The 21,431-nt window shown below is 45.0% G+C and overlaps 1 protein-coding gene across 4 annotated transcripts in view; it reads left to right on the forward strand.

Moving 5' to 3' along the window:
• The window catches only part of GTF2IRD1 (GTF2I repeat domain containing 1), a 206,019-nt gene that overhangs the window by 93,398 nt on the left and 91,190 nt on the right, over positions 1–21,431 (forward strand). For all 4 annotated transcript variants that reach the window (XM_051991956.1, XM_051991955.1, XM_051991957.1 and 1 more), the window contains exons 9-11: positions 8,260–8,443; positions 14,510–14,535; positions 16,113–16,227. In XM_051991956.1, coding sequence (XP_051847916.1) covers positions 8,260–8,443; positions 14,510–14,535; positions 16,113–16,227 — 325 coding nt within the window. The remainder of the gene's footprint in view (positions 1–8,259; positions 8,444–14,509; positions 14,536–16,112; positions 16,228–21,431) is intronic.

Here is a 21,431-nt window from a genome sequence, read left to right on the forward strand (position 1 = left end):
GCACCAAAAAACCCCAAGTTAAACCCCTGGTTCAGAGGACAAGATCCAGCAATTCAATCCAGTAAATGTTTACCAACCCTTCCATGTAAAGTCGTAACTTTACTTACACTCTAAGTCCATCTTAGTTAGAGGGCTGGATTTGGAGCCAGAGAGCCCCGGATTCAAGTCCTGTTGGAGGACCCCTTGGCCTTGTGACCTGGAACAGTCACAGGACCTCGGTGCTCCCAGCAAACGCTGTGAGATTCCAGTTCGTAACAAACATGCGTTGGGAGAGGGAGTTTTCTCGGTAGGAGTTCCGTATACCGAGGAAATCAATCAACCAGCATCTCTAAAGGCCCTACTGTGTGCCAGGCCCTGGGCTAAATACAAAGATCCAAATGGAAACAGTTCTACCTTCCCAGCAGTGACAGCGCCCCTCCCCGGAGTGCCTCAGCACTCAGTTAAAAAGCACTTGCTAATTGGCTCCTCTGGGCCAAGCGCTGGGGATGCAAATAGAAAAGCTCGGCAGCCCCCGCTCTGAGAGCTCACACTCTAAAAGGAGGATTGGCCTTAGGAGAGCTCGGCAGAGCGGGCTGTCCTGATGTGCAGTTGTGGGGCGGATGGCAAGGCCGGGGATCCACCATCTTTCTGGAGGCATTTATCCCACTGCCACCAAGCTTCAGATCCAACTTCAGAGACTTACAAGTTGCGTGAGCTTGGACAAGTCGCTTAACCTTCATTGTAAATTGGGGATAATAATGGCCTCCACCTCCTATGGTTGTTGCAAAGATCAAATGCATTAATATTTGTAAAATTTTGTAAAATTTTGTAATTGTAATTTTGTAAAATTAATATTTGTAAAAAGTGTTTAACACAGTGCCTAGAACATAATGTGATATAGAACAAATGAAGTATAAATATCATCTTCCTCACTATTATTATCATCAGATTAGACTAGAACACAACTTCTTAAATTTTTTTATGGAAGGGAGGTCATAGACCCTTTGACTACTCAGGGAAACTTCCGTGTCCCTTCTCAGAGTCACGTTTTTGAATATCTAGAAGTTTACCAAGAAGACAAATGATGTTGAACACAGAGATGATGATAAAAATAAGGGGCTCCAGATAGGAGTGGTTAAGTAAAAATCCAGCCAGTGCTACAAGTCAGGGCTCAAAAGCCAGAGCAGAAAGTCAGAGGTGGTCAGGAAGGGCTGAATGGAGGAAGAGGAGGAAGGAAAGGAAGGGGAAGTTACAGGAGATCTGGGGTTGGAGGGAGGAGAATCGATTCTGCCACTTAATTCCTGTTTGACCTGGGCTAAGCGTCTGGCTCTCGGTTTCCTCATCTGTCATATGAGGTTGGACAAGATGGCTTCTCCCTTCCAGCTCTCAATCCAGGATCTTTACTCCTGGGTCTCAGAGGATGAGTAGGACTGGGGGAGATGGAGCGTGGGACTGGGGGAGATGGAGCGCGGGACTGAGGGAGATGGAGCGTGGGACTGGGGGAGATGGAGCGCGGGACTGAGGGAGATGGAGCGTGGGACTGGGGGAGATAGAGCCCGGGACTGAGATGGGCCAGGTGAGGAGCTGGGAGGGAGGAAGCTACGGCAGAAATTTGAGCCCGTGAGGAGCCAGGAGGCCAACCTGGCAAGGGCAGACGGATCCATGGGCAGACAGTGAAAGGCAGGGATGGTCCCTCCAGTTGTCCTAGTTCCCTTTTTCTTCGGGAAGGAGGATATGCTGATTTTTGCCATCCGTGATTATCTCCTGGGCTGCTTCTGCACATCTGGGCAGAATTAGTAGATATTCATTTAGTCCCTACTAAGTGGCAGGCAACGTGCGAAACGCTGAGGATGCAAAGAAGGACAAAAGGCAACCCCTGCCCTCAAGAGCTCACAGTTTTATGAATCAGTCCTCCTTTCCATAAGCCATATCCAATCTCTGTACCCATCACACTCTGCCCTGTGCCCTGTTTCTCTTTTTCCTACCCCATTCCTACCCACTCAGTGGACAGAGTGCTGGGGCTGGAGTCAGGAGGGCCTGAGTTCAAATCCAGTTTTAGACACTTCCTAGCTGTGTGACCCTGAGCAAGTCACTTAACCCAGTCTGCCTCGGTTTCCTCCTCTGTAAAACGATCTGGAGAAGGAAATGGCAAACCATTCCAGTATTTCTGCCAAGAAAACCCCAAGGACAATGTGATCCATGGAGTCTTGAAGACCCAGACAGGAGTGAACAATAACAACAACCCCACCCCCATCAGATAGGAAGCTTCTCAGGAACAGGGACCGTATTATTTCCTGTTTTTCTAAGCCCAACAACCGGCACGGTGCCGCCATGTTTTAGAGTTGGGCTAGCATTTGTCCAGATCGCCAATCTTCTTGGTCTGGAGCAAGCCCCCGATGAGGCGACGGCTTCCCCCAACTTGCCTTGTCTGAAGCCTCTGTCCTTGGGGGGCTGCCTCCCGCAGCCATTGTATGTGAGAGACCCGGGGCTTCCTCGCTTTCCCCGCTGCCTGTGCAGAGGGAGGTTATTAAATCAAGCTTCTTTAACTGAATTTCGGACAGCCCTCCAAAGGAGCAGGCCCAGTGGCTTTGAAATTTACATCTTAAATTAATTATATACCTAAAAAGAAAAGCAAATTCCACATAATACGGTTCTGCTATTTTTAAAAAGAAATTTTCCTTGCTCTCTTTTGTCTTCCCACTGCCTAGATTTTACCCATAGCCCTTTCTTTCCTCTCTCCCCGAGAGCCATCCTTTATAACAAATCATCTTGAGAAAAAAATAAAAAGAATAAGAAGAGATTCAAAAGTTCACGTACAATACTCCGTGTTCTATTCTGTACCTGAAAGGGCTCTTTTTATTTGGCGTTGGTTAACTAAAGAATAATCAGATGTGTTCTGTAAAAATTCACAGCCTGGAGGGCCTGGAGGCCCAGGCTTGAGGAGCAGGAGCCTTCACCTCCAGGCAGGAGAGTAGTAGAATGATCCTGGCCCGGGGTCAGGTGCTATTTTGAGGTTCTCGGCCTCCATGGGTGTCTCCTCAAGCCTCGAGATGGGGCGATGTTGGGCTCCCGGAGGCTGTACCAGCGTCTGCGAGGTCTTTCCCTGCTGAAAAGGCTTTGAATGGCGTCCCAGGGAGAGACTGCGGACTGCTGAGAGATTAATCGACAGTGGGTTGGCTAATAGGTGATGAATGCCCAGGCCCCGGCAAGGCAGGCTGAGATAAAGAGAAAATGGCCTGGAGTCCTGTGTGGCCTGCCCCCTTCTGTCTCATCCTGGGTAGTGACCCAGTGGCCACAGAGGGAGGCGAATAATACCCAGAATCCCATGGTTTTGTACATTATCCATATAATGGAATCTGCCCCCGGCATGCCGAGGGAGGAACAGATAAAATGATATTGATAAAGTTCTTTGCAAAACCTTCAAGTGACATTTATGTGCGAGCTACTAAACTCTGCAGATGAAGGCTGAAAGAAGGAGGCTTCTCAAAGCCTGCCATTGTGGCACCGGAACAGAGCCCAGGGACAGGGGGGGTCTCCCGGCGATGGGGAGGTTCCCAGTGCCGAGAACGTACTCATTGGATCCTGTTCTGGAACTTCCTGAGGAGATCTGTGTTGCCTACAAGAGTTTAGCACCTAGATAGGGAGTCTCATCAGACAGACTAGGAGGTGCCAGGAGGTGGAAAACCCACATTTCTGGTCCAGTTTTTCTCCACTACAGAGGGACAGTCAGGTGGATCTCAGATTGAGCCGAGGAGAATCCTAGGCTTGAGAGCTTAGAGCTGGAAGGGCCACGCAGTCCAAACCACTCAGTTTTCATAGGAGGAAACTGAGGCACAGACATGGAGTGGTTTGTCCAAGGTCCCAATGGCAGGATCACAGAACTGGATCCTCATCCTCTAAGGCTATCTCATCCACCCTTTATTTCATAGATGAACTCTAGAAGGTTTAAGCAATTTATCCAAGTTTACACAGGTAAGTAAGTGACAAAGCTGGGATCTGAACTCAGGTTCTCTGTTCCTTGAGCCCTGGCTCTTTTCACTGGACCTCAGTGCTGGATTGTATTTTAGAAATTGTACATCACGTTTTTCCCCCTGAGGCAATTGGGGCTAAGTGATTTGCCCAGGGTCACACAGCTAGGAAGTGTTAAGTGTCTGAGACCAGATTTGAACTCGGGTCCTCTGACTTCTGGGCTGGTACTCTGGCCACTGCACCACCCAGCTGCCCCATACATCACTTTTAAAGAAACACCAAAGCATCTAAGTGGTACAATGAATAACCTGTTGGATCTGGAGTCAAGAAGACCCAAGTTCAAGTCTAGCCTCAGACACCCACCAGTTGTGTGACTCTAGGCAAGTCATTTAACCTTTGCCTCAGCTTCTCAACTATAAAATAGGGATAATGATGGCATCTATATTCCAGGCTTATTTCAAGATACTGGCTAACTGTGTGACTCTGGGCAAGTCACTTAACCCTGTGTGCCTCAGTTTCCCGATCTGTAAAACGAGCTGGAGAAGGAAATGGCCCACTAGGATCTTTGCTAAGAAAACGCCTAAATGGGGTTAAGGAGGGTCACATGATGGAAACGACTCAACAGCAAGAGCAGGGTTAGAGCCTTAAACTTGAAATAGGAGGATCTGGATTCAGGCACTTAATGGCCACAGGACTCTGGGCAAGAAACTTAACCTGTTTACTTCAGTTTCCTCAACTATAAAATGGAGATAATGATAGTCCTTACCTCCCAGAGCTGCTGTAAGGACCAAGTGAGATAATAATTGTAAAGTGCTTAGCACAGTGCCTGACGCATAGTAGGTGCTATGTGAATGTTGAAATTTCCTTGAAATAAGCCTGGAATATAGATGCCATCATTATCCCTATTTTATAGTTGAGAAGCTGAGGTAATATTTGTAATATTTGTAAAGTGCTTAGTAGAGTGCTTGGCACATAGTAGGTATTTGATAAATGCTTATTCCCTTCCCGCCTCCCAAGAAAACCTTACTTCTCCCTTAAATGAAGCCATCTTTTTAATTTAATTTAATTTTTCTTTTTTATATTGATATTTTCTTTTGCCTTGGCTCTTTTCACTGGACCACGGCTCAGGACTGTATTTCAGAAATTGTACAACACTTTTTTTTTTATAAAATAATTATAACTTTTTATTGACAGAACATATGCCTGGGTAATTTTTTATAACATTATCCCTTGCACTCACTTCTGTTCCAACTTTTCCCTTCCTTTTCTCCGCCTCCTCCCCTAGAAGACAGGCAGTCCTATACATGTTAAATATGTACATTGCTTTTAAAGAAGCACTGAGGCACTTAGGTGGTGCAATGGATAGCGTGCTGGGTCTGGAGTCAAAACCCTTATTCCCTTCTCTTTCTGCCTTCCAAGAAAACCTAACCTTCTCCCTGAAATGAAGCCATCTTTTTATTTTTATTTTTTATATTAATATTTTCTTTTAAATAACCTTTTATTTTTCTAAATACGTGTGAAGATAGTTTTCAGTATTCACCTTTGCAAAACTTGCTGTTCCAGATTTTTCTCCCTCCCTTCTCCCCATAGACAACAAGCCATCCAGCGTAGGTTAAACATGTGCAATTCTTTTAAGCACATTTCCATATTCATCATGCTGCACAAGAAAAATCACATCAAAAAGTGAAAGAAAAAACATGAAAAAAAAAAAAACCAAGCAAACAAACAACAACCGTCAAAAAAAAAAAAAAAAAAAGAAAAAGAAAAAGAAAACACTATACTTTGAACCACATTCAGTCTCCCTAGTTCTCTCTGGCGGCGCATGTGACATCACTTCCCTGATGTCATGGCCCTCTTCAAGAGCAAAGGACAAACAGCAATAATTACGTGCTCCGGCATCGGTGTGAGTGACCAGTTGAATGGGTCTAGAATGGAATACTGTGGTGCTGAGAACCCAGGCGAGTGACAGTAGCAGAGAAATGGGCCCATTCCTGATATTTCAGTGAAAAATTGGTGACTGACTGGAGGGAGAGGGAAGAATCAAATACTGATCCGAGGTTTCAAACTCGAGTCTTCATTATTGCCGCCTCAGGACATTGTTGCTCCAAAGAAGGACACAAAGTGCCCAGTTCCCTTCACCCAGCCTGGTGGGGGAGCCAGCTGAACCGTAGGATGAGGATTGGCCAATGGACAGAGAGAGAGAGATGGAGTGGAAAGACAAGAGGCGGGACTCGGGCTGATGCTTTGCCCAAGTCAGAGAGACGATTCCTGGCTCAGAGAAGAGAAGCCAGGAAAACTGACCAGCCTCCGGGCCCAGCCTCGAACGGTCTGCAGAGGCAGACGCTGCCTTTCTCCCCACGCGCCAGACTCTGCAGAGACAGATTCCAGACCCAGCTTTTAAACTTCAGCATAAAAATAGCCCCCCCAAAGCCCCCACAGAGACGGGTGCAGAGGATTTCGTATGTGCTGTTCCTCTCATTGTTGGGGATCCTCTCCTCATCTTCCCCTAGTCTTCATTTCTTATCCTTTTGGGGGAATTCCCGGCCTTGACCAGTCTGGTGAAAACGGTGGGTGCTTCTCACTGTGGTTTGAAGGCCTAAAAGGCACAAGGTTACAATGGAAACCAGTTCTATCGTGTGTTGCAATTGTGTGTATGTATGTGTATATATATGTTTTACATACACACACACACACACACACACACACACTATATGTGTGGGCACGTATAGCTATGTGTGTATATAGGCTTGTATGTATGTTTATGTACACATACATATATACAAGCACATATACACACGGCTACACATGTCCACGTATGGGGCAGCTGGGTGACGCAGCATATAAAGGGTTAGACCTGGACTCAGGAAGACCCATTTTCCTGGGTTCAAATCTGACCTCCGACATTTACTAGCTGTGTGACCTGGGCAAGCCACTTACCCCTGTTTGTCTTGGTTTCCTCATACGTAAAGGGAGCCAGAGAAAGAAAAGGCAAACTGCTCCAGTATCTCTGCCAAGAAAACCCTAAATGGGGTCATGAAGAGTAGGACTCATGGAAAAATGCCTGAGCAGCAAAAATATCGTATATATAATAAATTACATGTGTGTGTAAATTTGTATATATTTTATATGTATGATTTATAATGATTTTTATATCATTTTATGTATATTTTTATTTTTATATGTATTTTATATATTTTTATTTATATGTATTTTATAAATCATTTTATATAATGATTTATAAATGACTTTTAAAGGCTCGTGGTCCCTGCTGGTAACTGAGAGTTGGCTCTGTCTCAGAAGCATGTGGGGAGGCTGGCTTTGTGGAGAGAGATGCCAGGAGGGCTGGTCCCTTCTGGCAGCGCTTTGGCCCCTAAGGGTCCAGCCCCGAGTCTCCCTGAGGATTTCTGGTCCTTTTCCGGAGCCCCGGGCCCCATGGTGCCCTGCCTGGGAGCACGATCCCATGAAAAGGGAGAGATGGAGAAAAGATGCTGACCCTGAGGGTACCCCTAGAATGGCTTCACAACTGTGGTCTGTGTGGGTGCATGCAAATGGATGCGGAGCCTGTGCAAATGTGCGCCTCACTCTCCTGTCCTGGATTCCTTCTGAGGCTCCTTGGGGGAAATTGGAGCAGGAAGCGCCGTGTGGCTAACGAGGCCCCTGCGGGTCCCCAGAGTGGAAGCTCAGCCAGTGGCCCTTTTTTCCCTCCAGAACATTCGGGCTGGGAAGGAAAGCGTCCTTGCCTTCTCTTGATCTAGCTGGGGCCCGCTGCCGTCCTCAGGGACGCGTCCTCAATCCTGTCGGAAGGATTCTGAGCCGCGGTCGGAGGCACGCGCTCACTCGTTCAAGCCTTCGCTTGAGAGAAACGAGGAGAGAATTAATGAATCAAGGCCCCAGTCGTGCCTCTGCCATCTAGGCTAATCGTTTGTGCATTTATGCTCCTGAGCCTTGATTACAGGTGGCAGGATGGGAAATTAGGAACCAAGCCTGGGACTCGGGGATAGAGTCAGAGTGTTCGGGAGTGTTGTAATTGCTGGGGGGCACCCGGGCCTTTCATCTTAGACTTTTCTATCAGAAAATAGGCCTTAGCACTCGGTGCCCCTGGAACTGAGGCCCCACTCAGACTTGGGTCTTTCCTGGCCCCTGAAACGTCCTGGCCCCTAAAATGTTGACCTGATAGAATGGAAGCTCCTGGAGGGCAGGCCCTGTTTAATGTTCATCTCTCCGTCTGTCGTCCTGTAACCCTAACCTTCCGACACTAACTCTAAATGCACCTGGCAGATGCTTAACTGGCACTTCCTGTTCCCCCTCCAGCCGAAGCCCTGGGCTTGGACCACATGGTGCCCGTCCCCTACAGGAAGATTGCCTGCGACCCCGAGGCTGTGGAGATCGTGGGCATCCCGGACAAAATCCCCTTCAAGCGGCCCTGCACGTACGGCGTCCCTAAGCTGAAGCGGATTCTGGAGGAGAGACACAGCATCCATTTTGTTATCAAAAGGTACAGAGCCCCCCGGGGACTCCTTGGGGCTGGAGGGGGGAGCCCGGGGCAGAGAATTCTCCTTTTTTTTAATGCTTCATCATGGCACGGAGGGCAATGTCCTGGTACGGTGGGAAGACATCAGAGGATCTAGGTTTGGCTCCCTCTGTGACTTTGAATGCGTTTTTCTGTTTTCTGATCTGCAAAATGATGCTGTCAGACGAGATGTTCTAGGAGATCTCCCTGTCACTGTGATGTCATAAAGTGACCCGTGTTCTCTAAGATCATGAGATCACAGCCTAACCTGGCTCCTCCAGTGAGCTGTCCCGTATGTGTCATCCCGGACCGGCCCAGCTCCTCAGGAAGGGCCGTGAGCAGATACTGGCTAACTGTGTGACTCTGGGCAAGTCACTTAACCCTGTGTGCTTCAGTTTCCCAATCTGTAAAACGAGCTGGAGAAGGAAACGGCCCATTAGGATCTTTGCCAAGAAAACGCCTAAATGGGGTTAAGGAGGGTTACGTGATGGAAACGACTCAACAGCAAGAGCAGGGTTAGAGCCCTGAACTTGAAATAGGAAGACCTGGATTCAGGCTCTTAATGGCCGCAGGACCCTGGGCAAGAAACTCAACCTGTTTACTTCAGTTTCCTCAACTATAAAATGGAGATAATGATAGTCCTTACCTCCCAGAGCTGTTGTGAGGACCAAGTGAGATAATAATTGTAAAGTGCTTAGCACAGTGCCTGGCGCATAGTAGGTGCTATGTGAACGTTGGCTAGTTCAGTTCAGTGCGGATTTATCAAATGGCTGCTTGGAAGGTGTCTCTGATAAAATGAAATAATATTCATAGAGTGCTTAGCACAGCACTGCATATAGTAGGTGCCATATAAATGTTCATTCAGATTCTCTGTATGATCCTTTGACCCTTGGAGACAGAAGTCCCCAAACCTAATCTCCCCTTACCCCCAACAGGGGAGGAAAACTCAGTGAATAAACCTCAGTGATTAATAAAGGCCAGGAGTTCTCAACCAGTAGATTCTGTTTTTAAAAACAGAACAGTATTTAAATATTAATTGGTTTCCCTTGTCATTCTATATTTTATTTTATGCATTTTAAAATGTTATTTTGAGAAGGGGCCCATAGATATCTCCAGACGGCCAAAGAGTTCCATCGTACTAAAAAGATTAAGGTTCTCTGATTTAAATTAATCTTTTCAACCAGTCAATTTACTAACAAGTATTTATTAAATACCTACTGTATGCCATATAATATATATATATATATATAATACATCTATATGTGGTTTAATATATGTGTGTATATATGTTATATGTATATATACATATATAGGAACATAGTAGATATATAGATATATATATGTATATATAATACATATATATGTGGTTTAATATATATTATAAGTAACATATATAATAATAATATATATATGTATATACACATAAAAGTGAGATAGTCCTTTCTCTCGGGGAGCTTACATTCTAGCAGGAAAGCTGACACAGTTAAGTCAATACAAGATGTATACAAAAAGGTAATTGGGGTAGAGTCAAGAAGGCCTCATTTTACTTACTTCGTCATTAAAGAAAAGGAAATCAAGAAGGGAATGGGGCAGGGACTTGCTTAAAGTCACATGCCTAGTGAGTGGGAAAATCAGAAGTAGAATCCAGGTCTTCAGGCTTTCGGATCATTGTGCATTTATTAAACACCTCTTCATATAAAAAAGGCAAAATGCGATCTCTGTCCTCAAGGAGCTCCCAATCTAATAACAGAGGAGACAACAAGCAGACCACTGTGCGTAAATGAGATATGAACAAGGCAGATCAGAGGTGATCTCCAGGGGAAGGGGTCAGGAAGGCCTTCTTGCCAAAAACCGGGGTCTGAGCTAAGACGTGGAGGGAGCCTGATTATAAAGGGCTTTGAAGCCCAAGCAGAGTAGTTTATATTTGATGCTGGAGGTCATTGGACTTCATTAAGGGGATGGTGAGAGTATGTGACACGGCCACACACTTTGAGGGTTTTTCTTAAGGTTTTTCTTAGGCTTTTAACATATGGTTTTTCTCAGGTTCTCTCAAGACGGGCCTTCCGATTTCCTGGAGGCCGGGAGTTCTCGGTCAATAGAAAAGATTACCCCAGAATGTTCTGTAGCTAGAATGATTTCAATTAGACTTAACAAATAGATGAGAAAACTCCATAAGGATTTTATATTCTTTTTTTTTTTTTTATTTCTTCTATTTAAACTTACTGATGCACATGGTGTTTCCCTCAATAGAATTCACTCTTTGATCTAGAGAGCAGAAACCAGTCCTTTCTTTTTGTATCCCCAGCACCTAACAGTATCTGGCACACAGTAGGCACTTTATCCATCCCAATAATTGTTCATTTGTTAATTGGTTACTCCTGAACCTCTAGAACCACTTGGTAAATAAAAGTGGAATTCCCTGTCTGCCACAAGGGCCCTTTTAGGTCTTCTATCCCATGAGGCCCTCTCGCAGGTCAATGGCCTGAGGCCCATTGTTGTGAGCATCGGCTCAGAGATCTAGTCTGGAAGGACCAGTCTGAGATGAAGTGATTTACCCCTAGTCCCAGTCATGGTCACAAATACTGCTACAGATTTATCCAAAACCACACTGCTAGTTAGTGACCAAATGAGGACTTGAATCTAGCTCTTTTGACTAGATATTCATGTCTCCATTGCACCACACTGCCTTTTAGGTCAGGTCTCATCCTGCTTGGAGGCAGGGGAATGAACTCCATGCATGGTGGGGATAGAATCTGGGCCTGATGTCAGAAAGAGAGGATTCAAGTTCCTCCTCAAACACTCACAGCAGATCTCTTCCCTCTGTGAGCTTCAGTTTCCTCATCTATAAAATGGGGGAGTTGGAGTTAATAGCCCCTGCTCCGAGCTTCCTTCTGACTAAATCCATGAGTCCATGGCATCTGCCGGCCCATGCAGCCGAAGCCCTTCCCCAAATCCGGGTGTCCGAAGCAGCTCCAAGCTCCTGGGTCCAGCGTCTCCTCCCCTATCACCCTGTTTCCCTCTGAGACCGAGAAGAAGGGGGCTCCTGGGAGCTGGGATTGTGGGAGTATTCCCCCCCACCCCCCCGGGCCTGTAGATAAATCAATCAGCTCATAAATAATAGAAAGGCCTCTGGGTCCTGGGAAGCCCTCGGCCCTGGCGGGGAGGGAGCCGAGCAGGGACAAAAGCAGCCTCGGTGGCTCGTGCTCCCCTGTTTAACCGGGTGTCCACAGATGGACGTTGTCGGGCAACAAAGAGGCCCCTGGGGGAGGAGGCCGGCCTGCCGTGTCCACACAGGCTTCGCAGCCTGATCAAAGGCCGGCGTCCTCCCTCCGCTCTCCCTTAAATGGCTGCTCTTGCTCGTCCTCTAGAGCTGGGATCTGAGCGCTCAGGAGCTACTGTCCGAGGCCGTGTGGGCCTGAGACCTAGAGGGTGACCGGCCCCTTCCCTGTACAGTAGAGACCGTCCCCTTGCTCGTAACAACAGCTGACATTAGCACTGGCGAGCTTCCAAAGGCTTCTGCTTCTGGAGCCGCATCGGAGCGTCACAGCCACCCTGAGAGCTGGGTGCTCGGAGAGGGAAACTGAGGCCTGGAGAGGCTCACCCACGGCCTTCAGTCTGGGAACTAGATGCCGTTATGGTCCCCATTTGTTCAGCCATTTTTCAGTCGTGTCTGACTCTTTGTGACCCAATTTGAATTTTCTTGGCAAAGATGCTGGAGTAGTGGCCATTTCCTTCTCCGGCTCATTTAACAGATGAGGAAACTGAGGCAGACGGGGGAAGTGACTTGCCCATAGTCACCCAGCTATAAGTATCCAAGGCTGGATTTGAACTCGGGACAGTTAGTCTTCCTGACTCTGGGCTGGTGCTCTGGGCACTATCGCGCCACCTAGTGACCTCACAAACCAACCAAATTCCTGCAATTAAAGCTTACTCCTCCGAAGCGTGGGAAGCAAACCCAAGTCTTTGCCTCTCTCTCTGTGCTCATCTGTAAATTAGGGATAACGGGAACGTGGAGATTTCTTTAATCTAAGAGGTCCCCTCTTCCAGCCCATCCTTGGTTTTACAAGTGGGGAAACTGAGGCCCAGACTAATTGACTGGCCTGGGGTCACACAGAATGAGCTGGATTTGAATCCAGCTCCTGTGCCAGCACTCTTGGGATACCTGCCTCCCGGGCTCACGTTAGGTAATAGATGCCCAGTGTTTGGTAAAGCTTAAAGAACTTTATAAATGGCTCTCGGATGATGGAGTTACCCCTCCCCCTCCACAGTCCTCCTTGAGAGGGTCCAGCCCTAGGGACCCCTCCCCAAGATACTCTCCGGCTCCACTTAGGGCTTTCCCGACCTGGGCGCCTCTTCCCTTCCCCTTCTCTCCCTTCTCCCATGTCGGTCACACTCAGGTTATTTTGGTTACAGTCAACAAGGCTTAACGGTGAGTCCTGCCGTGTGCCCGGTCCAGGGCTAGATGGTGAGTCAGCAAGCATTTATTAAGCCCTTTGTGTATGCTGGGACACCATGCAAAGAGATAGAATCCCCACGACCTCCTGGCCGCCTCGTCCGGTGTCACGGTGACCCGGTGGGACGGGCGTCAAACTTGGCATGGCAGGCCCGGGGTCCAGTCCTAGCCTGCTTCTTCCCAGAGTGACAGAACTTCAGCCCTACTTAGCTACACCTGTTCGTGAAAGGAAGCCCACCCTCCCACCCCACAGCTCTCCTCTGGAGGTCTAAGACTGCCATGGAAGGACCGAGTGTGGGGCAGCTAGGGGGCGCCACAGTGGATAGAGCGCCCAGCCTGGGGTCAGGAAGGCTCGTCATCCACAGTTCAAATCTGCCATCAGACACTTTTAGTATCTGACTGATGCTGGGCAGCTCGCTTAACCCTGCCTCAGTTTCCTCATTTGTGAAATGATCTGGAGAAAGAAATGGTAAACAATCCAGCCTAGAAACCCTGAAATGTGGTCACAAAGGGTTGGACCCGACTGAAAGGACTGAATGTGGATCAGGTGTCCTTGGGCAAGTCCCTTGTCTATCCCAGTTAATCTTAAATTATCTCCTCAACAAATTTGCTGCAAGGGACAATAAGCAGTATATAAACAAGGATTATTAGTCATCCTTTTTTCCTTCTTTTTCAACCGTGGTATCAAGGGATAGTTCCTTGTTGGTTTTTTACAATTATAAAATATTATGAATTTATGAATCCCCCCTCAAAATGCCAATATCACTCATTTCTCCAACCGAATTTCCAAGTGCGTTCCCAAACGGAAAGTCATTTACTTGGGGTCGCCCGTTCGTCCGAGCAGCGCGAGGGATCTCTTGGCCTCTGTTCTCGGAGAGAAGGGGATGCTGGAGGAATCTGTCAGCTTCGCCCTTTGTGACCTAGTGTGCATTAAAGAGAGACACTCTGAAACAAGCGGACGCTTAAAGGAAACCGTGGGGTGGGGTGAAAGAGAGAGAGACGGAGACAGACGGACAGAGGGACAAAGAGACAGATAAAGAGACAAATAGAGAAATGGAGAGTCAAAGAGGCAGACAGATAGACAAAGAGACAAATACACCGACAAATAGAGAGACGGAGATAGATGGACAAAGAGACAGATGGACAGAGAGACAGACAAAGAGACAAATAGAGAAACGGAGAGTCGAAGAGGCAGACAGATGGACAAAGAGACAAATACACTGACAAATAGAGAGGTGGAGATAGATGGACAAAGAGACAGATGGACAGAGAGACAGACAAAGAGACAAATAGAGAAACGGAGAGTCGAAGAGGCAGACAGATGGACAAAGAGACAAATACACTGACAAATAGAGAGGCGGAGATAGATGGACAAAGAGATAGAACGGGCAGAGAAGCAGACAAAGAGACAGACAGACAGATGGACAAAGAGACAGACAGATGGACAGAGAAGCAATCAAAGAGACAGACAGACAGATCGACAGTGAGAAAGACAAATGGACAGAGAGGCAATCAAAGAGACAGAGGGACAAACAGAATCTCCAGTGTTCCCAGACGCGCTTCCCAAGAGTCACCTTCTTTCTTTCTTTTCTCCCCAGGATGTTTGACGAGAGAATCTTTACAGGTAGGTGTCAGCACCTTGTTCTGCAGCCGAGCCTTTGTAGTGGCGGGGGGCTCACCGTGGCTCATGGGTCTTGGTGGGGGACAGTCTCTAAAGTACGTGGCTGGTGGGGAAAGTGCCTTCTCCCTGAGTGGGATGTGGGGGGTGCTCCTCTTGGCTCTGTGGTTCCAAGTTCCCACATTATTCAGGGCACCGCAGAGCTAGAGATGGAGCACTAGGTAAGGGACGATATGGAAGATCAGAGTATAAGCTCTTTGAAGGCAGGTTCTAATTTTCCTTTTGCCTTCTGACCTCTGGCCAGTAGCACAACCTTGGCGCATAGTAGGTGCTTGTTGAATTTCACTGAATCTAGTCTCAGAGCAGAGAAGATGGCGGCCTGCCTTGGTACAGATAATTTCCTCTTCCATTTCCTCTAACCATTATACTGCACAGCTTCTCATATTTAGTTTTAGGATAATTTAACCCAATCAAAAGTACAAATACAGGAGGTAAAGGAAGTGAGAAGGTTGCCAGAGGATAAAAGAACAGCCAACAACCAAACTGAAAACTACGCAACTAAATTCCTAAAAATTACTCTGAAATTAAATACAGGAGACTGTGTAGCACAATGGTTAGTGGTCTGTTGTCAGGATCCGACAGGTCTTCATTAGTTGGGTGACTCTGGCCAAGTCAGTGGAGCTCTAAGTGCTCTGGCTAATTCTCTAAAAGGTTATTTGTATTTTGAGGGAGTATATCCTTATCCAGTGAGTTCCAGATGCTCATGAAATCAAAAGTCCATTTCCTAGCCCTATCATTATCATTGTTATTCCCTCTTTTCTTGTGGTTAAAAAGGCCTTGAAAAGTGCAGAATGAATCCAGCCTCCTTGTAGGAGAAGGTTGGTTCAGCGAGCATTGAACACCTACTATGTGCTTGGTGGTACGTGGCAGGAGCTGCAGTTCTGGCCCTCAAAGAGCTTACAGTTGGTGGAGAAGGAAAGATGGATAAACACAAATCTGCAATTGGAATATTCATCATTTGTATGCTGCAGACCTCCATCTCCTTCCATGCAAGGCCTGGGTTCCCCTGCCACCCTCGGGGGATCTCTAATAGAAGGAAGGAAGGAAGGAAGTCTTCCAGGGGACCAGCCCTGGTAACACTCCCCCTCACACACCCATCCTGGCAAAAAGTGTGATGAAGGAGCAAGATTTTTCTAGCTCAAAAATCCTCTTGGGAGGGCAGAGCGTGGGAGAAAAAAATGGAAATCAAAACATTGTCAAGGCAAATATTGAAAATGACCTAATTTTTAAAATAAAATAAATTTAAATTTAAAAATAAAAATAACAGAAATCCTTCTTTCTCTCACCATATACACCCAGCACTATAGCAGGTTGAGTATTTTTTATAAGGGGTGGGAGGTATCCAGGAGCTGATACACAAGGGTATCCCCCCGACTGCCTTTGAAGGAGCCTTTCACCTCCTTGCTCTCCTCATCCCTTGGGCCTTGACCCAGAGGGCCAGAGGCAAGGACTGAAAAAGAGTCTTGGAACAGAGCTAGCCATGAGTTCACATCTCATTTTCTCTCCTCTCACTCTGTTGCCAGGAAGCAAATTTACCAAAGACCCCACCAAGCTGGAGCCGGCCAGTCCATCCGAGGACACCTCAGCAGAAGCCCCACGGATGGTCGTCCTCGATCTGGCTGGGACGTCACAAGCCAGGTAAGGTCAGTGGCCCTCGGCCTGCACATTCAGCCTTTCCCTGTCTGTCGGCTTTCTCAGGATTCTGGATCTGAGTCCTCGTTCTTGGTCTTCAGGGTAGACGTGCATTGAAGTGAAGGTTTCTGGGTGGGAGTTAGGCTTGGTCATCTTGTGACCAAATCTAGCTGTGCTCTTTGGCCCCCAACACACACACACACACACACACACACACACACACACACACACACACACACACACTCACACAAACACACACTCACATATACACCCTAATTGTCAAAACCAGACAGAACCCAAGAGACCAGTCAGCACTACTCACATAGACACGTCTGTATAACCTCTTCATCCTCATCTGGTGAGAAGGACTGGAAGGATTATAAAATGAGGAGCTAGGGCCCAAAGATGGCCACAGCTGCTTTTGAGGGAGAACGTAGGAGGACTAGGACAGAAGCTGAGAGAACAGAGGCTGCTGCTTTTGAAGCAATTTGAAGCCTAGAGTTAGGGAAGAGAGAGATCCCTTGACAGCAAACCATCCCTTTTAAAAATTTTTAATTAAAGCTTTTTATTTTTAAAACATATGCAAGGCTTATTTTTCAGCATTGACCCTTGCAAAATCTTGTGTTCCAATTTCCGCCTTCCAATAAATATGTAAAAATCTATATTAAATCCAATAGATGTATACATATTTATACAATTATCTTATTGCACTAGAAAAATCAGATCAAAAAGAAAAAAAAATGAGAAAGAAAACAAAATGCAAGCGAACAACAACAAAGTGAAAATGCTGGTTGTTCAGTTCCCACAGTCCTTCTCTGCATCCCTTTTTTGAATGAAGTGTGAGACAAGGTCCGCTAGGGAGAGGAGTGGACCAGAAAGCAGTGCACGTGATAGGGAGATGTTTGGAGGGAATGTTTGATGAGCAGGAAAGAATCCAGTGGTTATGGAGGGCCTCCTGCATTGAGTAACGACTTTGTGGTGAATCCAGTCCACTGCAGATGAGGCAAGTAGTGGGAATGACCCAAGATTGGAGCTTGGGAAAGGCCAAGACGTCGGTGGGAAAGGCCAGTGGGTTACAGAATTCCAAGAGACGGAACCATGGAAAGTTGAACTAGATTTTCAAGGGGGAAAAGTGAGGAGAGAGCAGGGGTGATGGACGGCCTGGGGAAGCAACAGCTTCAAGGATTTAGAAGCAATGAGGACTGTAGGGAGAGGGAGGAGAGAAGGTTGTGAGTCAGTTGGAGAAATGTCAGAATTAAGAACTCTGAGGGATGGACCGCTTACAGTACTAATGAGATCAAAGATGTGATGGAAAGGGAGAAGGCTGGGAGCCTGGGAAGTAAGCATACCTGATGCTATGTTGACATAAATAAGAGTCAAAACTAAATCTTCTCTTCCACTTTGGACCCAGCTCAAGAGGTGGAAAGGATCTGGACTACCCAGGCCCACCTGGTCATTTTACAGTGGGGGAAATGAAGGCCCAGGGAGAATTTCAGGATTAGAGTTTTGTAGCTCCAAATCTGATATTGGAAACCATCTAGTCCAAGCCCTTTGTTGTACAACTAAGGAAAATGGGTGCAAGAGAGATTGAAACTGCTCGGGGTCCCACAGAGGAACATCCTCATCCCTGTTTACTGTGACATCCTTTCAGATATGTTCAAGATAAATATAGAATCTCTGACTTGAATGACGCCTCAGAGACCACCATAATCCTTCTACAAATGGAGCCCTAACAAATGTGAATGCAGGCTTTGATGAGAAAGAGTTCGCTATGTCTGGAGACAGCTCAGTCCATTTTGGATAGTACTAATTTTTAATGAACTGAAAAGAAATTTGCTCTGATCCTCTGAAACATTCACCCATTGCTCCTAGTTCAGCCCTGCGGGTACAAGCAGAAAAAGTCTTAGCCTCCCCTTTAAAAACTTGAAGCTATCTACCACGCCCACCCATCCCAGGTCTTCCGCTCTTCAGGCTAAACATTCCCAACTCCTTCAAATGACTATTATATGACATGAAATAGTGACGATATCTTCTCCTTCAGCCGTATGGCACAACCTAGGTACAGTTCTCATCCACTTTGTTTTCTACGTATGGATAGTTAAATCGGTCTCTTTCACAGTGCTGTGAATTGCCCTGCAGAGACTTCCTCTGTTTCCCAGGCTTCCGTGAACTTAGACCACTAGCTTCTGTCGGCAGAGAGCCTGCGGATCACTTGGGACCATTTTCTTTTGTTTGGGTTTAGTCCAGGATATCTTCCACGACGCTGGTGAGAACCTGCGATAAACACAAAGCTTTCTGTTTCACACCTTCTGGCGTTGCTTCGCGCCGAGTTATTCTGGTAGTTACTTCTGCCACAGCATCATGGATAATTTTTGACACCTTGCCTGAGGAGAGACGACTTCAAGGCTGCATTTTTCTATACGCGGCCAAATGCTTTCTGGAAATCAATAAATAATAAGCACAGAGGGATCTGGTATTCTCTGTACATGTTAGTTAGCTGCGAGACCATAATCATGTGATCTGCAGCAAAAAAGAAAAACTGTCTGCAAAAGCCTGCCTATTCCCTTTCTATGTTTTCATCAAAAACAGCTGTAATTCCTGCATAAATCGTTCTTGATTTTTTATTTATCACTGAGAATTACTAATGATAGCAACTAGCTAGCTATTAATGATAATACCTAGGTAGCATAGTGGATAGAACTCTACCTGGAATCAAGATATTTTTAAGTTCAAATCTGGCTGCAGACATTTACTTGTCGTGTCACCCTGTCCAGATCACTTACTCTTTTTTTGCCTTACTTTTCCATCTGTAAAATGGGGATATTAGAGCATCTACCTCCAAGGTTCAGACTTAAATGAGATAATAATTGTAAAGCACTTAGTACAGTGCTTTGCACATAGTAGGTACTATAGAAATGTTAATATAAAATGGGGATGATAATAGAACTTATTTCCCAAGGTTGTGGTGAGGATCAAACTAGATAATAATGGTAATGTGCTTAGCTTAATAATTGTAATAATAATATATGATACATAATAATTGTAAAGCACTTCACACAGTGTCTGGCACAGAGTAGGTGCTATATAAATATTGTTAGCATTATTTTTTAATCGTGATAACAAGAGCACCTATTTCTAAGAGTTATTTTGAAGCTTAAATGAGATAATAATTGTAAAGCCCATAGTACAGTGTCTTGCACGTAGTAGGTACTATATAAATGTTAATATAAAATGGGGATAATAATAGAATTTACTTCCCAAGGTTGTTGTGAGGATTAAACTAGATAGTAATTATAATGTGCTTAGCATAATAATTGTAATAGTAATAATTATACATAATAATACATAATAATTGTAAAGCACTTCATACAGTACCTGGCACAGAGTAGGTGCTATATAAAGATTAATTTTTTTAAATGGAGATAATGATAGCATCTATTTCCAAGAGTTGTTTTGAGGCTTAAATGAGATAATAATTGTAAAGCACTTAGTACAGTGCTTTACACTTGCACACAGTGGGTACTATATAAATGTCAATATAAAATGGGGATGATAATAGCAAGGTTATTGTGAGGATTTGAGATAATAATTGTAAAGCACTTAGTACAGTGCCTTGCACACAGTGGGCACTATATAAATGTCAATATAAAATGGGGATGATAATAGCAAGGTTATTGTGAGGATTAAACTAAATGATAATTGCAATGTGCTTAGCATAATAAAACTAAATAATAATTGCAATGTACTTAGGATGATCATTATACATAATAATATGTAATCATTGTAAAGCACTTTACACAGTGCCTTGCACATAGTAGGTACTATGTCAATATAATATAATGAGGATGATAATAGCATTTACTTCCCAAGGTTGTTGTGAGGATTAAACTAAATAATAATTGCAATGTGCTTAGCGTGATAATTATACACAATAATACATAATCATTGTAAAGCACTTTACACGGTACCTTGCACATAGTAGGTACTACATAAATATTATTATAAAATGAGTTTAATAATAGAACTTAAAACTTCCCAAGGTTGTTGTGAAAATCAAACCTCCTAATAACTATAATATGCTTAGCATAGTATCTGGCACATAATAGGTTTTATGCTTAATAAATATATATAATATATAAATATAAATATCATTATAAAATGGATATAATAATAGCATCCACTTCCTAGGGTTCTTATGAAAATAAAATAAGATAACATTTGTAAAGCATTTAGTACAAGGCCTGGCACTTAGTAGGTGCTATCTAAATGTTATTATATTTATTATTATTACCATAAAACAGGAATAGTGTTCGCTTGGCAACACATATACTAAAAATTGGAACCATAAAACAGAGACAATAGTATCACGACTTCCCAGGGTGGCTGTGAGGATAAAATGAGATAACATTATCGGAAGTGATATTTACATAGAACTTTGAAGTTTTCAGAGTTCTTTGCATATCTTATCTCATTTGAACATCCATTTAGTCGCTGATTAGGTTTCTTTGCCAATTAAATCTTGGGTAAAGTGGCCTCGTTCACACTTTTGGGAATTGCACTGAGGAAGCTTAGCAGGGTGACGTTTTCTTCAGTTGAGCTAATGTATGAGATAAAATATGTGAGAAGGGCCATCTTTACTGAAATCAACCTCCCTGGAACTTCCAGCTCTTGGCTCTGGTTCCAGTCTCTGAGAACTAAACAGAATAATACAGTAAGTATTCATTTGTGTCAGGCACTGTGCTAAGTTACACAAAAACAAAAAGTTACCCAAAAAAAAGTTATCAAAAAAAAAAAAAAAAAAGGTTAAAGACAGCCCTGATCTCAAGGAGCTCACAGTCAGTTGGCAAAAAATAGCGATAAGGAAGCAAGATATAAAAAAGATGATCATAGAGAATCAAGGGAGAAAGAACTGGCATTTAGGGAGATCAGGAAAGGCTTCCTGTAGGAGGTAGGATTTGAGTTGGGACTCATCTTCTACTTGAGAGCCTTTCAAGTCCTTGGAGACAATGATTATATCCCTATATCAGTCATTTCAGTCACATCCAGTTCTCTGTGACCCCATTTGGGGTTTCTTAGCAAAGATTCTGGAACATTTTGTCATTTCCTTCTCCAGCTCATTTTACAGATGAGGAAACTGAAGCAAACAGGAAAAAGTGACTTGCCCAAGATCACACAGCTAATAAGTGTCTGAGGCTGAATTCAAACTCACA

This window comes from Antechinus flavipes, chromosome 4 (genome assembly GCF_016432865.1).
Source record: "Antechinus flavipes isolate AdamAnt ecotype Samford, QLD, Australia chromosome 4, AdamAnt_v2, whole genome shotgun sequence".
Taxonomy (NCBI): Eukaryota; Metazoa; Chordata; class Mammalia; order Dasyuromorphia; family Dasyuridae; genus Antechinus; species Antechinus flavipes.